We start from the raw sequence: 16,491 nt of genomic DNA on the forward strand, positions 1-16,491 counted from the left end.
AGTAGTACAACTTCTACCTCGAGTTTGACAGTGAACTATATTGTATAACTTTGATCCTACTTTTATCTAAGCGAGCCTCGAATTCCGAGGATAGAGAAAGAAACAATTACTACTCAGATCTTTTTATCTCCACACACTCGGACTATGAATAAACTATCCTAGGTCACAAATAAAACTTGATCAGATTTTTTGGTCTTAAATGACTAAGTAAGCCAGTCAAGTCCAAACCAAGGTGGGTTCGCCTTGGTTCAGACTTAACTGTCTTACTTAGCCATGATTTAATACGAAAACGTCTAAATCAAGTTTTGTGCATATTAATTACAACGTAATTAATTTTAATCGTTTAATTATCAGCAATTGCCGATATCTCCTCGGTTTAAAACTGCAATGTCACTACCGGAAGGTATCATGTTTGTTAACAATTGGTATAAATCATCATTGGTAGAAATTGATGATTAATAATTACATAAATTTAATTTTTTAAAAAATATTTAATTATAAATTGTAATAAAAAAATATTTGTTTAGAATTTTTAAATTAAAAAATTTTTTTAATTACTTTCGTAAGAGTAAATAATTATTTTCATCTCTTTACCGTAATTACAAGAGGTGAATAGCCGGGTGGTCAATGCTCTCTTTTTAATTATTTTTTTCACATTATGAGTTGATGGTTAAATAGCTAAAATATTATTATTATTATTATGGTAATGATTATTATTACTGGATATTTACTTTAATGGCTAAAAAAAATTCAGTAGAATTTAATAAAATATTTACGCTCTGAAAAAAGTTTACTCAAGTAAAACATTAATTTTCGAGCTTATAATAAAATGATAAATTGAAAATCAATGCTACTTTATATTTTCATATAATACGACTTGTCACCTTATAAAAGTTAAATAAATAGACTTCAACCTTCAACATATATGTGTATATATATTTACACACTATCATGAAGAGCACAAAATAATTTATAGCGATAAATCAGAGCAAGCTGTTTTCCTGTCAAGCTCAGAAAAAAAAATATACCGTCACTGTAAAAAATTAAATTAGTCAAAAAAAAAAAAAAAAAAAAAAAAAAACAAATTGAAAAAAAAAAAAATAAATAAATTGAAAAAAAAAAATTTAATAGAGATGTGGATTTTTTTTTATTATTATACAATAATGCGTCATAATATATGTATATACGTAATAATATATGACACATTAAAACAATAGAAAAATGTAGATACTACATATTAAATTACATAACATTGAGCAATAAATGTAATTTATTTCCATTAGCATGAATTAAATTCCCATTGACCGTGATCTTGACTGCGAGTCCTTGGCGCGAGTAAAGTTCACGATTAATAAACCGCGGCATCGAAATAAATTAAAAGAATAAATAGAAAAAGTTGTGTATTTAATAAAAAAAAAAAAAAAAAAAAAATACGAGGAAAGAAAGTTAAAAAAGTAAAACGTCAATTTGACGAATAAATTTCAAAGAAAAATCGTCAGATGTCGTTAAGCAGCGGAAAAACTTGTAGACTAAAAACAGATACCGTCGATGCGACGTCTTGGTTAAAGGACCGTCCGAGAGAGGTGCTGGTGTTGTAGCGTCGCGACGTCAGGACTTGACGACGCAAGTGTGAAACAAAGTACAGTAATCCCCGTAGCCTGTGAGCGTGAGCCATAAGCCACAAGGGTTTCGGTTCGGCGAGGGTGAGGGCGCGCGTAAGGAGAGTGGAGAGTGCCGTGGCGAGTGCGTGATCGAGGGCACGCGGGCCGGGGGAGTCGTGCCGAGTCCGAGGGCCGAGGGCCGAGGGTTGTACAGGGTGCAACGAACCTTGGGCTCTCGACTCGGGTCTCGGGTCTCGGGTCTACAAGAGACGGAGTTGAGTTTTCGAGTCATGGAGACACCCGACCCCGTAGACCCAGCCACCCTTGAGATTAAAACCCGTAGCATAGAACAGACTCTTCTCCCACTAGTGAAACAGGTAAGATTATCACCAACAACCGGCTGACTTTCAAATACCTATCGTCTTTTTCTACTTACCGGTCTTCCACTTGCTTCTACTACTTTCCACAATTATGTTTACTTACACTACTTTTTTTTTCACTATTATTATTATTGTCTATTAATAACATGAAAATGTGTATGTGTGTGTATGTATGTGTGTGTGTGTGGGTGGATGGCTATGAAATATCGAGACGTAGTACGAGATTTTATTTTAGTTACGCACCATTTTTTCGTCTTGCAACACCATGCACCATAACCTCGGTTTAAAATCTGTGTAAGTTTCAACAATATTTACCAATTTAATAATAAATGTTTTTATCAGAGCTTGTGTTCATTGGAAAGTTCGTTTGCGAATAGGTGAGTGGATAATTTGACATTATTCGGGATAAAGTTTACTTTATTTATTTTTGAGACGTCACTTGTGTGTTGTGTTGCGTTGTACAATATAAGACTATTTATGATGTTTTTTTTTTGGTAGAAGATTGAGGGTGATATTTATAAATGGGTGATATTGAATTTATTGACAAACTCGAAATTAGGCTGATCAATTTTTATTTTCGATCCAATAATAGGTTACAGGGAGAAATACTTTTAGACTTTGACAACTCTCGAGCATGCGCTCCCGCTCGTTTTGGAGGATTATATTTTCTTTTGATTTTTTTTTTTTTTTTTTTTTTTTTTAAGGAAAATTTGAATTTATTTTTTGTAAATGTTGGTTTTTTTATTAAGCTAGTTTTTACTCTAGACATTAATTTTTGAAGTAAAGAGAAATTAAGTTATAATTTATACGCGGAAAGAGCTTTTAGAATTTTAAATTCATGTTTATAAATTCATGAATCATCTTTATGCACTACTTAATTGCTGCTGAAAGTATATAAGTAATTAATGATAAGATTGATTATTAAAATTGAAAAAAAAAAATTACGGTAATATGCAGAAGTAAGTCACTAATTTTGACCCGAAAAAATTTTTTTTCGGCTATAAAAGCTCAATTTTTTTTATTTTCGAAATTTAATTTTACGGCAAATAAAATTAATAGAAATGATCAATTTTATATGAATTTTTTGAATTTCAAAGCTGCAAACGCTTTATGGGGGTCTCAAATTAATGCTACAGCAGCTTCTTACATTTTTTTTCCCTCCTAATTAATTCGAAAATTAAAATTCGAAAATTTTCGACTTAAGTACAAGAGTTTTAGAAATAAAAAAATATTACCCCAGTGTACGCTAAAAAATTTGGGGTTCAAATCAAGAACTTTGGAGTAAATTTCACCCCGCAGGGAAAGTAATTTTAATATCGACACCGGTTGAAGTGAATGCGGTTTGAAATAAAATCCAAATCACTCCGAAATCACCCCCCTGAAAAAAAATTTCTTATTTACTCATATGCGGAGTAATTTTTAAAAACTCCGAATCTCCGAGTGATGGAGTGAATTTGGAGTGAAATAAAGTCCGTAATCACTCCCGATTTTTAACGAAAACTCAAGCTGACATACTTTTAAAAGTACCAATAAAATTATTGATAAAAAAAATGAAAATACGAAATTTATTGTGTTTACAAAAAGTATAATCTAAAAATAATACCATTGAAATATTCTTTAGCAGCAAAGAAAGCAGTTTATCAAAGCGTAACGTCAGAATTTGATGAGCCATTGTGTTTGAGAATAGGTACCACAATAAAACTACTAGTGACATAAACCGCAGGTGTCTAGTCACCGTATTCATCCACACATTCACCGCCTCCTCCTTTTCCTCCCAAAGCCCACACGCAGACACGGACACAAATAAAACAACTCGTCGACTGAATGAGTGAGCAAGCCAACCGAGCAAGCGAAAGCACAAGTGAGCGTACACACCCACGCATCCTAAAAATCCACAGGTGCAGTCTAATTTAACCCCCAGATAATTAACATTTTCAAACGACTGTCCATTAAACCTCGATAAAAAAAATAATAATTACATAAATTGTTCTCCAAACTTTGACCCTTCGAGCAAAGCTTAGACAAAACATAATAAAAAAAAAATCTGCTGATCGGATGAATGAAAGTCTAAAAATAGAAACAGCAAAGAAAAAGCCGTAAAGAGAATGAAGCGTAGTGTAAAAGAGTTAGCGGCAAATATTGACATTAAGAGTCTTAAATATATACTATATATCGGGAAGAAGACGAATAGAAGTAGATATATGAAATAAAAGTTAAATAGATATATAGTGGGTAGGTCTGGCACCAGCAGGGTATTGATTGTCGTTGTGAGGATGCGCGTTGTACCTTTCTACCCAGAAACTATATAACACATATTTTAACTAAGTACGAGTGTACTCAGTACTCTATGTACTACGTACTATGTCCCATGTACTGAGGGTACATGCCTTGCTCTATATATATATATACATATACACATATACATATATATAGATGCAGATATAGGTAGACTATTTGTAGCAGTCTGAGTATTGGATGCCGTGGATACCATTGGCGTTATCCTCGTCTTATTCGCATCCATGCTCAGTTAATATCATATATATCTATCTCAACATCGTATACGCAGCTCACAACCTTGTTTTAACCACCCACCGTCTAGGCTGCAGCACCGTGCTTTTTAACCCCTCAGTCTTCCCTAGGCACTCAGCAAGCTCAGTACCTGCTTTGTATTTCAACTGTTATCCACACTTGAAGTTGGCTTCGCAGTCGTACATTCACTATTATATATACACACATACATACATACATATATATATAATAAATACCAACATATACATATAGTTTAATAAATAATCATATGGATTTAACTGACACGTACACTGAATTAAATATATAAATTTGTGCTGTAATTTATTTTCTTTGCTTTTACTCGGTTTTATTTCACCCGGATTTTATGTTTCGGATTGGCTGCTTGAAAAGTCAAAAAAATAAATAATAATAATAATAATAATAGTAATAGTAATAATAGTAAAAAAAAAAATAGTGGTGGTAAATGGGTCGGATGGAATTTTTTTTCGATGCAGAGATAAATTTTGAGTAAGAGAAAAAAAGAAGATAGGGGTGAGTTTTGTTGCGTGACATATCACGAACGGTGCAAGTAACATTGAGCCACGATATCGAATCTCGTGACGTGTATTCAAGGCCCGTTATTATGTTGTAAGCTTAATTTGGCTTAGCTTACTGTACTAATACTTGTACTTTTACTTAGTATTTATCATCCATTAAAGATTATTATAAAAATATTTATGTATTTGTATATGCTAAATAATAATAGTAATAAAAGAGCTGAAGAAAATATATAGATTATGAAATGTGGCCAAAGATTGAACGAGAATAATAGACTTTAAGATATATCTGGCTCCACTTTTGCTGCATATTGTTGGAAAATTGCTCGGGAATAATAACAAATATATAAAAGAACGAATCTATAACCAGAGAAAGAGAGAGTGGAAGAAAAAAAAGAAGAAAAAAAGGGAAGATAAATAAAAAATAATTGCAATGGATCGTTTTAAAGTAACAGATGAATTTACCCGGGAATTTATTATTTCAATTAATTAAAAACAATCAGAAAAATTAAGTACAAGTAGTGAGATAATTATTTTAAATAGACACTTAGTATAAATATAAATATATATATATTTATTCTGAATAAATCGATGTAATTGTGCTCAACAAATTAATACTCAAGAGTTTCGTTAAAGTTTAATTTTTTATTTTCAACCAGAAAAGTATAAAAAGAATATCAAGATAAGAAATGAATTGTTGAGTATTAAATCGTGACAATATTCAAGGCCGTGCAGCAACTAAAAAAAAATTAATTGAAAAAGAAGAAGAAGAAGAAGAAGAAGACAAAGAAAAAAATAATTCAACTTTTTTCCTTTTCTTTTCTGGCGAATGTACATCTGATAGCATACCATATATATATGCATATATATAGATATAAATAAATATATATTTTTGTCATTAATTTTTTACAGAATCAGAAAAGTATAAACTCGGACAATACTGAAGAAATGTTTTAAATGAAGATAATTTATTTCATGAGATATATATGTATATATATATACTTCATATCACCGTTACGTTTAAATGAGACTTGGAATTAGCCTTTGATTGTTACCAACAAGTCACTTAATCACTCATTGAATATCAAAATAAACTATAGCTTTATTCACTCTAAGATTAAATAATTATATTGTAACTGTTAAGCTAATTGCAGCCTAGGATAGAAACAAAGGCAATAATATACGTCAAAAAATCATATATAAAATATATAATAGTGACAGTGAAGAATATCGTACATTATTTACTATCATAATTTTTTCTTCGACACAGGCTTCTAAACGACACTGGTTACTTTTACTGCGTAAGAGTACGCAAGCACATTTTAAAAGTATATAGTGATATATTATTTAACAGAAGTCTATTGCGAATGCACATATCTGTAAAAAATGTTGGCTAATTGAGAGTATATTTTAATGAATATTTAATAATGATAATGAGTAATCTAATGAGATTCAAGGTAATAAGATAAGGATTAATTGTGACAGAAAACAATAATAATATTAAATTTAAAAAATTAATATTAATATTAATAATAATTATTAATTGTAATAAAAAAAGAACGACTGAATTGCACTCCGTTTTTGTCTGAGACTGATAGAAAAAAAAAAAAAAAAAAAAAAAAAAGTATATTATATATTTAATAACAAAGCGATAGACGTCAGCGTAACTTGAACTGGAGCAACTGTTTAAACTTTATAACGAGGGCTAGAAAAAAAGGAAAAATAAATATAGTTAAATAAAAAGCGTATATAGAACAAAGAAATAACTGCATTAAAAATGTACGAAGGAGGAATTACTACTGATCAGCAGGTATGGCTCTTTGTTCCTACGCGTTCAATAGTTATGCATGTCCATTTGTTTATCTAATTCAAAATATAATGCGCTGTTAAATGTAAAAAAAAAAAAGGAAATTTATATCCATGTATTTATGATAATAAATACATTTATTATTATAAAAAAATTGATGCGTATGCGTTTTAATAATTTTTCGTTTAATAGAAATCATGTCACCTTTTTTTTTATTCATCTCACATATTTTATACATTTATATTTATATGTATGTATGTATGTATATTTATTATTATAAGAAAGTAGTGAAAATAGTTGTTGCTAAAAAATTGCAATAGCTGCGCAAAAAAGTTTAAGCTGAAGCTCATTAGGATGACAAGTGTCAATAGATTACGGCTCTTAGATTTAATTTTAGAGATGGCTGTTTGTCGATAAAATAAATTAATCAGTTAATTAATTTTTGAAAGATTATTGATGTCAATTTTTTAAATTTAATGTTCATTTTTTAGCGCACACTTTAAAGAAGACGTATTGTAGGAGTTACATATTTTAGGATTTCTACATCGTGACACTAAATTGATATACGACACACTTACACTAAAAATAATAATAATAAGTATAGGCATTGTTGGTAACTAATTAATAAGCACACACATCGACACATAGATATGGCCGAGCTAGTTAAAGTTCCGGTTATGTATACATGTTATAATAATTATGTTTATTTATATTATATATATATATATATATATATATATATATATATATATTTACGCCATTGTTGGTGTAAATTGAATGGTATTATGGTGATAATGAAGAGGTGATTAACGGTAATATTATTTTGTTATTAGATCTCGACGCTGGTATCGCACCGAGAAAGGCCATTATGCTCCGACCGCAGTCTGCGTGCTGTGGCAAGAGTCGGCCAGGCGGTAAATCTTGCTGTCGAGAGATTTGTTACTGTCGGAGAAACAATAGCAGATGACAATCCTGAAATCAAACAGACCATGTACGACGCTTGTAAAGAAGCCAGAGTTGCTGGTAATTTTTTTTTTTTTTTTATATATATATTTAGGGGACGGGAATTAAATCCAAATCAATTACCAGTAATTATATAAATTACAAAAAAAACTTATGACTTTGATGTTGAAAATTAATTTTAATTCTCATACATTTAGTATTAGTAATGCGTATGAGGTAAAAGACCCTTAATCTGATCAGTGCCGTTGCTCACTTTAATTAATTAATGCGTTTTTATAATTTTTATAACAAAAAAATCTGCAAAAGGGTTGACGGAGGGAAAACTCAAAATTCAAAATTTTCTATAGAATTTCTTAGACTGCGATTCTGATTAAAATTAAGACTCTGATGGATACTTTAAGGCTCGGGATTATCAGGCAAGTCTGGAGGAACGCTATCACATAGAAGCGAATGAAAAAAAATTACTTATCTTGGATTTTTAAAAAACTGCTAAACATGACGGAACATACATTTCACTGAAAAAAAAAAAAAATTTTTCCGACAATATTTTTGGAACGAATCCATCGACTCGCGCTTTTTTCGCGGCAATCAAAAGAGCTTACCAATACTGAGAACTGATTTGATTTTGAGGTGAATCCAGCGAGTGGTTTATAAGTTATAAGAAAAAAATCTAAAGAAAATTTTTTTTTATAACTCGAACACTACTTATCAGTTCTAAGTCATGAGTTCTTTCAATTGCCGCCAAGAACGATTGGTTCATTCCAAAGACATCGTCGGACAAAAAAAGCCTACACTGATAAAAAAGTTAACTTGATTCAAGAGCGAAAATCTCGAACCAAGAATTCCATTTTTAAAAAAATAATTTTCTTGAGTCAAGAGAAAAAATTGTTGAGCCAAAAAATTATTCTTGGGTCAAATAAATATCTTTTGGTTCAAAATTTTCGCTCTTGAATCAAATCAACTTTTTTATCAGCGTACAAACACACGGCCAGACGTCCATCCGGAAATAGTCGGAATAGCTTTCTAGGAGCTCAAAACATCGAGATCTCGATTTTCGAAAATTGGACCGAAACCCATATTTAAAAACAACAAAAAAAAATTTTCATTTAATTTAGCAATTTATATTGAGTAGTCTAATGGGTTTTTTACCTTACGTTTAAAACTAATTGTTTTCAAATAGTAATTGACAGTGAAACCAATTCATTTGGTATTTAAATTACCAAAAAAAAGTCATCTATTTAAATTAAAATATTCTATGTAAATTATTATTTTATTTAAAAAGCAAATATTTAATCCGTGAACTTTTTTTTATAAAAAAGTTATGAAACGCGAGTTATTTTTAAATTTAGTTAAACGAAGAAAAAAAACTAAAAGTAAAAATGCTCGAAGCGAACGTCAAGATGAGTATTAATTTATAAAACTTACTCGTGCAGGTGGTGCCATAGAAAAATTATGTGAATGCGCAATGGAAGATAGTTTAGCAGACAGAGGATCAGTGGTGAGAGCGGCGAGATGTCTTCTGGGCTCTGTCACCAGAGTTCTACTTTTGGCGGACATTGTGGTCGTAAAACAACTGCTCTTAGCCAAAGACAAAGTGGCCCGTAGTCTCGGGCGGCTCGAAAGCGTTTCAAACTTTACGGAATTTGTTAAAGCCTTCAGTCAGTTCGGGGCCGAAATGGTCGAACTTGCACATTTAACTGGAGATAGGCAGGTAAAATACCGCTTACATACATTACATATGTAAGCAGACTTAATACATATTTAATTTTTTATCCATGCATCTGTAGCTCATAAGAAAAAATTACATTTGTAAATGACAACAAAATTGAATTTCAAATTTTAAATTTGAAAGTTGATGGATCTAATTTTTCAAAACTGCCGGTATCGCTATCATGCCATATCTTATATTTATATCTATTTATATATATGTTTACATATTTGTGTAGATGTATATAATAAATGGCGAAAAAATATTTTATTGAATTGAATTTCATCAGAAAATTTACATAATATCAGAGTCATATTTCAAGTAAAGATATAACGGCTACCGCTTCTACCTGTTCAATATATTTCACTCTGTCTCTGTAGTTGGAACGATAAATTTTTTATATATATGTATATATATATATAATAAAACATCTGGTACAGACATTGTGGGTTAAAGCATTTGTCCTTTTTATCATCAAAATGACATAGATTTTTGTAACCTTTTTTTTAAATCTCTATTAAACGAATACAAGGGCTTCAATCTAAAATTAGTACAAAAATCGATACATTTTAAATAAAAAATGATTTTATGAAATATTGAGCTTTTAATCCCGAGCGAAATTTCATTAAATGATTCGCCTAAATTACTCATTAAAGATTTTCTATTTTTAAAATTCTCAATTGATGTTGAATAAAATTATTTTGATGAGAGCTGAATAAAAATGGGGTGTCCGGTAATTATTTTTTTTTCTCATTGTTAAATATAACCGAGTAAAAAATCCAGTATATTAAAGTAAAAAACAAAATTAGTGGGCATAATTACTCAGTTCTTTCCTACAAAAAAGCACAAAATTAAATTTTGAAAGTGTGCTGAGAAAAAAAGTAAAAAGAAAAATGATAATTTATTTACACTGCTCCAAAAAATGAAAATATTTTCATATAAATTTGAATTTTTTCAATTAAGAAAATTATTTTCAATGAAACCTTAAAATTTTTGCACTAAAAATTTATGAGATTTTATTTCAATCCGTATAAGAAAAAAATTCGGAGTTTTTTTTCCAGCAGTGTGATTTGGATTTTATTTAAATCCTCATTTACTCTGATTCAGATTTTTAATATAAAATTAAACTCGCAGTGAATTTAACTTCGAGGGAATTAAATAAATAAATAGTCATCCGCTTGACATTCACTCCAGATTTAACCCGAAAATTTTTTACATGATTGAAGTTTAAATATTAAAACAGTGATAAAAAAAATGTAATAGTAAATAGTAATGAATAATTTTGTAGAATGATTTAAAAGATGAAAGGCGCCGAGCACAAATGGCTGCAGCCCGACAAGTACTAGAGCGAAGTACAATGATGCTTTTGACGTCAAGTAAAGCTTGTTTACGACATCCCGAGTGTCCGTCAGCTAAAGAAAACCGAGATACGGTATTTTGCCAAATGAGAAGGGCCATGGACTTGATTCATTATGTCGTGAAGGATGGTGTGCTTGACTGCAATGAATCTCAGTCTTACTCAAACTCACAGGTTTGTTATGCCCTACGTCTCGAGTGTCGAGTCTCTAATTTAGCCTCCCACAACCACACCCACTTCTATTAAAACTTTTATTTTACAAACTATTCACTCTATACTTGTATTTTAAATTAAAATTATTATTATCATTATAACTATTTTATTAAAACGTGGCCGGAGGCAATTAAACTTGATATTGCACCTCGACTGACAAGGGCATGAATAATTTATATTTTGTTCAATTTTAAATACCGAAGCTTCAATAAAAATTTTTATTTGTTATCGCACTTTAATTTTAATATTTTAATTAATAATTATAATTTTTTTTTTTTTTAGAGTCCTCAGCAGCAGGATTGGGACAGCAGTACTGTGAGTTCGGCGTTGAAAAATTTTGAACGTATGGTAGAGACAACAAGAATGACTTTAATGTTACCTGAATGTAGAGAAACGTTGACTTCAACGATTGATACTGTAGTTGAGAGGACACAAGACTTTACAGATAGCGCTTACACGAGTCATGAACATCGGGAAAATATATTACTGCTCTGTGATCGGGTTAAACTTGAACTCAATTCACTTCTGAGAGTCGGCAACAGTATGGTAATTGAATTTTTAAAATTAATTTTATTAATATTTTATATTTTTAATTTTTTTAAAAATCTGTACAGCAAAATTATGAAAGTGGACCGACGTCACCGAACTCTGAGCTAGATCAAGCGGTATTGAGTGTATTGAAAGCCACGCGTGATTTACGATTACAATTGGCAACGACGACAATGGAACAGGCCGGTGATCTTGGGCAAGTTACTAAAGCTGGGCAAGAATTGGTATCGACAATTCGTAATCTCGCATTGGCGAGTGAGATCGATAGATTACAGGAGAGTAGTGATCGATTTCATGAGTACATTGAACATATTCTTGAAGTAAATAATTTTATTTATTATGTCCAGAAAAAAATATCGTGGCTCAAAGGAATTTTTTTTCGCTTCAAAAAAATTCTTGCTTTCAATTCATAGTGAGAAAAATTTCTAAGGAAAATTACAAATTTTCTAGGAGCAAAAAAAATTTTTCTGCGCTAAGAAATTATTTTTTTTCTGTGCAGAAACGGGTTAAAGCAAAATGGGGGAGTGTAAATAAAAAGGTTCAGAAAATAAATCAAATATTAATTTTTTCAATTATTATTCAAAATAAAAAAAAAATTTGAATTCCAGAATTCACCAAAATTTTTTTTTTTTTTAAATTATTTTTCGATTTTCCTTCTACTGAATAGAGAATAATAATTTTTTTACTTAAATTAAATACTCAGTCTAGGAAAATTTCATTATGGGTATGAAAAAAAAATTTTTTTGGAGCTACCCCATTTTGTCTGACTCAAAATTTTCAAATGATTTGAATTAATTTATCTAATTAATTATTTAGGTATGCAAATTATTAAGACACATTGCGCTGTCAGAATCATTGCAAGTATCAGCAAAATTTACAGAAATAAATTTGCGTATTTATGGTCCACAAGTTGTTACTGCAGCACACACATTAGCACGTTACCCAACAAGTAAAATAGCTAAAGAAAATCTCGAAGTATTTGCAGATATGTGGCAATGGCTCATGTCCGACGTAACCACCGTCGCAAAAGATGTGTTAGAACTCTGCCACAGCCGCCCGGAGAAACAAGTTTACATGTCGCTACCGCGACCCGGCGTAAGTTAAAGAAAACACAACATAAATTTTATCAGTCCGTAAATCAATTGGGTGTTTAAATAATTTATTTGATTCCAGAAACACGGGACAACAAGTAAGCCATTGAAACCAGTGCGATTGGACAGCGAAGAACAAGCGAAAATAGCTAAGGCTGGTTTGGAAATGAAATTAATCACCTCAGAAATGGACGCGGAGACAGAAAAGTGGCAGGAGAGTGGGAACTCGCAATTAGAGGAAAATAATGATATTGTTAAACGTGCAAAAAATATGTCTTCCATGGCCTTCTCGATGTACCAATTTACACGTGGAGAGGGTGCACTCAAAACAACTCAAGATCTATTTACGCAGGCGGAATACTTTGCCGAAGAAGCTAATCGTTTGTACAAAGTCGTTAGACAATTTAGTTATCAGGTACCTGGTGGCCCCAATAAAAAAGATTTGCTGGAAAATCTTGACCGTGTACCGACTTACGTTCAGCAATTGCAATTTACTGTTAAAAATCCGACCGTGGGAAAAGCAGCGACGTTTACTAAAGTTGATAATGTTATACAGGAAACGAAAAATTTAATGAATATCATATCAAAAGTTGTTACCACGTGCTTCGAATGTGCAACAAAGGTAAATTTTTTTATTTTTAATAATATAGAGGGGCATGGGGCAAGTTGAGACCTCAGCGGTCCGGGGACTCCAAAATTTTCAAAATAATTCAAATTTTTTTATCAAAAATTCGGCCAACTTGCCCCAGCTTTTCATAGATATTGCGAATAAAAATCTTTAAATAGAAAAAATTAAAAAAAAAAAATTCATATCGAGTTTTCACATAAAACTCAAAAAAAAAATACTTTTGTAAAGTAGATCAAGGAGAACTTTTATAAAACGAATTTTATATAAACCGTTAAAAATAAAATGAAATCTAAAATTTTAATGTCACTTATTCGTGTCACGAGTTATAGTATTAAAATAATAAAATTATTATTATCAATCTAAAAATATTATTTAATGCACGATAAAAATATATTTAAATGAAAATATTGAAAATATTTATCTGTAACAGTACAATCTAGATTTCCGTGGATTATCAGCCCGAGGTGCTGGCGGATCACCATACAGAGGAGGTGACAATTCCGGAGATGGAGACGGTACTGGAGTTGGAGCTGATGGGAGCAAAAGTGGATCAGCCCCAGGCAGCGACCCGTCTGTCTGACAGTTTGGTATGGCCCGACGGGCCAAAGGAGACACGCGACGAACACGAGTTTCCTTTTTGTTATTTTAAACAAATCGGAAATTTCGTCATTGTTGTCTTTCAACCACTCAGCTTCCGTCTTCTCAGGCTCCGTTTGTTTATTTACCATTATACCTTTGGGTTATATTTATTCTGTTACATAATACGGTAAATTATATTTCATACTTAACAATCAATATTTATATTTATATTAAGTGTTCAAGGTTACTAAATAATTTATAAATAATTTACTTATTTAATAATTATCTAAATTAACATATTCGTTTAATTTACCAACTTTAATTATTTATTTTAGTCATCTACATATAAATATAAATATATATATATTCATAATGACGTTTTTTAATATCATTATTCAATTTAAGCATCGCTAGATTGACTAGATAGGCATAATTAGGTTTTAATAAATAGTTATAATTAATAAATTCGACGGGACGATCAGTGATATGACGTCAATGGTCACAAATAATAATAACAATAACAAACAACAAATAATATTAATAATGAAAATTTTTTTGTAACTCGAATGATGAATGCTCTGTTCAGAATTTTCAGTGGATGCGTGCAGTATGAAAAGTTTTTTTTTTATTTTAATTATAAATCTATTGATAACAATTCGGATATCAATATATTTATAAATAAAAAAAGTTACACTGTAACAAAATGGCGGAGTGAACTTGGATTAAATCCGGAGTGGATGCGGATTTAAACAAAATCCAAATCACACTGCTGTAAAAATCCCTATTTACTCCGCATTTAGATTGATTTTTTTTTTAACTCCGGAACCCCGAGTGAATTCGAATTTCAATAAAATCCGTAATCACTCCGAATTTCTTACAATGTAATTAATATAAATGAGTTTATAAAATTTTTTTTTACTAACGCGCTTCTTGAAATGAATCCTAGTAATATTTGTAATAAATACAAAATATAATTTAAAATTATGGGACCGGGTAAAATGAAGTATCTGATTTTTTTTTTTTACAAATTTTTCTAAATAATAATTATTTATTTTCATTATGATTTTGAAGCTTCAGATGCTCAAGAATTATTTTTCAAATTTTTTTTTTATTTTCAAATTTTTTTTTATGAATTAAATAAATGAAAATTTATTTAAAGTTTCTGATTTTCTCCAGGAAAAGACAAGACTTTTTTAAAATTTTCTAGCAGCCATTTTCCCGGTTCCCAAACAATAATAGATTTAATTTTGTTTGATCTCAAGAGCAACTGATTAATTAAATGCTGCGGTATTTTAAATTGGTGTAGCGAAAAAATAATAAAAAAAAAAAATTGTATACAAAAAGTTGCTCAAAATAGCTCAGAACGCGTCTTTCATTAAAAAATTTCAAAACAGTGGTGGTTGCTATTAAAATTTTTTTTTTATTTTTTTTCATGACATAACGGAAAAAATGAATACATTTTTCACTCATAACTTATTTCAAATAATAAACTAATTTTAATCGCTGGCTTCCGATTAAACATAAACCATTTAGCAAGTTGATTGATTAATTAATTATACAATAAGTTTGAATGACGAGTTATTAATTACTACAATAAATACACAAGTACGTAATTTATTGAAATATTTTTAAAAGCAAACTAAAAAAATAAGTATAGTTTTAAACATATTTCATTTATTAAAAGTCTTTTTTGAGCTTTATTAATAATAAATATTAATTAATTGATTAATTAATTATGAAGAAACATTTAACGCATATTATTAGCCGTCCACAAATGGATTTTAGTAATTATATATAAAATAATAATTTATTTAAATCTTACACTGTAAATAATTTTGGTGTCAAAATCACTCCCTAGAACTTTACACAACCGTGGTGTGAAATAACGGTGTAAATAATAAATCTGTATAATTTCTACACACTATATTTTACTTTTTTCACACCATTCCGCGTTACTCACTATAATTTTGATTAGTAAGCAACAAGTTATCATTAATTAATAAGTACATTAATCAAATTTACATATTAAATAATATTTTTGACTAAATATCGTGTCATTAATTCCAAAAAACCATATTTCGATACACTCTTTTGGCTTCAGTCATTAAATTTAATGTCAAATTGGCGCGTAATTTTTTTTTTTTGTTAATCGTATTGTAAACTCATTGAAAAGCTGCAATTTGGAAAAAATTTTTTGAAAACCAAAAAAGCGTACAATTCAAACTATAAGCCTTTATAAGAAGATATGTCATATATTCTCTTTTTCACACATTTCCGAACGAGAAATTTTAGGCATCGAATGAATTTGAGTCTTTATCTATAAAAACGGTTCATTTGAAAATCGCCGATTTCACTCTCTTTAAAGTTATTAGGTTATTTTTAACTATGGGTCATATGACGAGACAATCTGTAAGATTTTAGTTAATAACACCAAATGGTGTTGAAGATATTGTGGTCCCAGTAAGAGAATGGACCTCGGAAATTGCCTCGACTACCGAACATTTATAAACTGCGCATGCGTAGAGAAAAGTGAGAGAACATTTGGTCCAT

The 16,491-nt window shown here is 30.1% G+C and overlaps 1 protein-coding gene across 1 annotated transcript; it reads left to right on the forward strand.

The window, feature by feature from the left end:
- Window positions 1–1,833: 1,833 nt before the first annotated feature.
- Window positions 1,834–14,170, forward strand: LOC103569835 (alpha-catulin). The gene is made up of 9 exons (XM_008547355.3): window positions 1,834–1,978; window positions 7,687–7,876; window positions 9,250–9,527; window positions 10,813–11,055; window positions 11,377–11,640; window positions 11,709–11,963; window positions 12,460–12,738; window positions 12,817–13,356; window positions 13,793–14,170. Exons 1-9 carry the CDS (start codon window positions 1,892–1,894, stop codon window positions 13,940–13,942), a joined length of 2,286 nt encoding a protein of 761 aa, XP_008545577.1. The 5' UTR covers window positions 1,834–1,891; the 3' UTR covers window positions 13,943–14,170.
- The last annotated feature ends 2,321 nt before the right edge of the window (window positions 14,171–16,491 follow it).

Source organism: Microplitis demolitor, chromosome 3, assembly GCF_026212275.2.
Source record: "Microplitis demolitor isolate Queensland-Clemson2020A chromosome 3, iyMicDemo2.1a, whole genome shotgun sequence".
NCBI lineage: Eukaryota > Metazoa > Arthropoda > Insecta > Hymenoptera > Braconidae > Microplitis > Microplitis demolitor.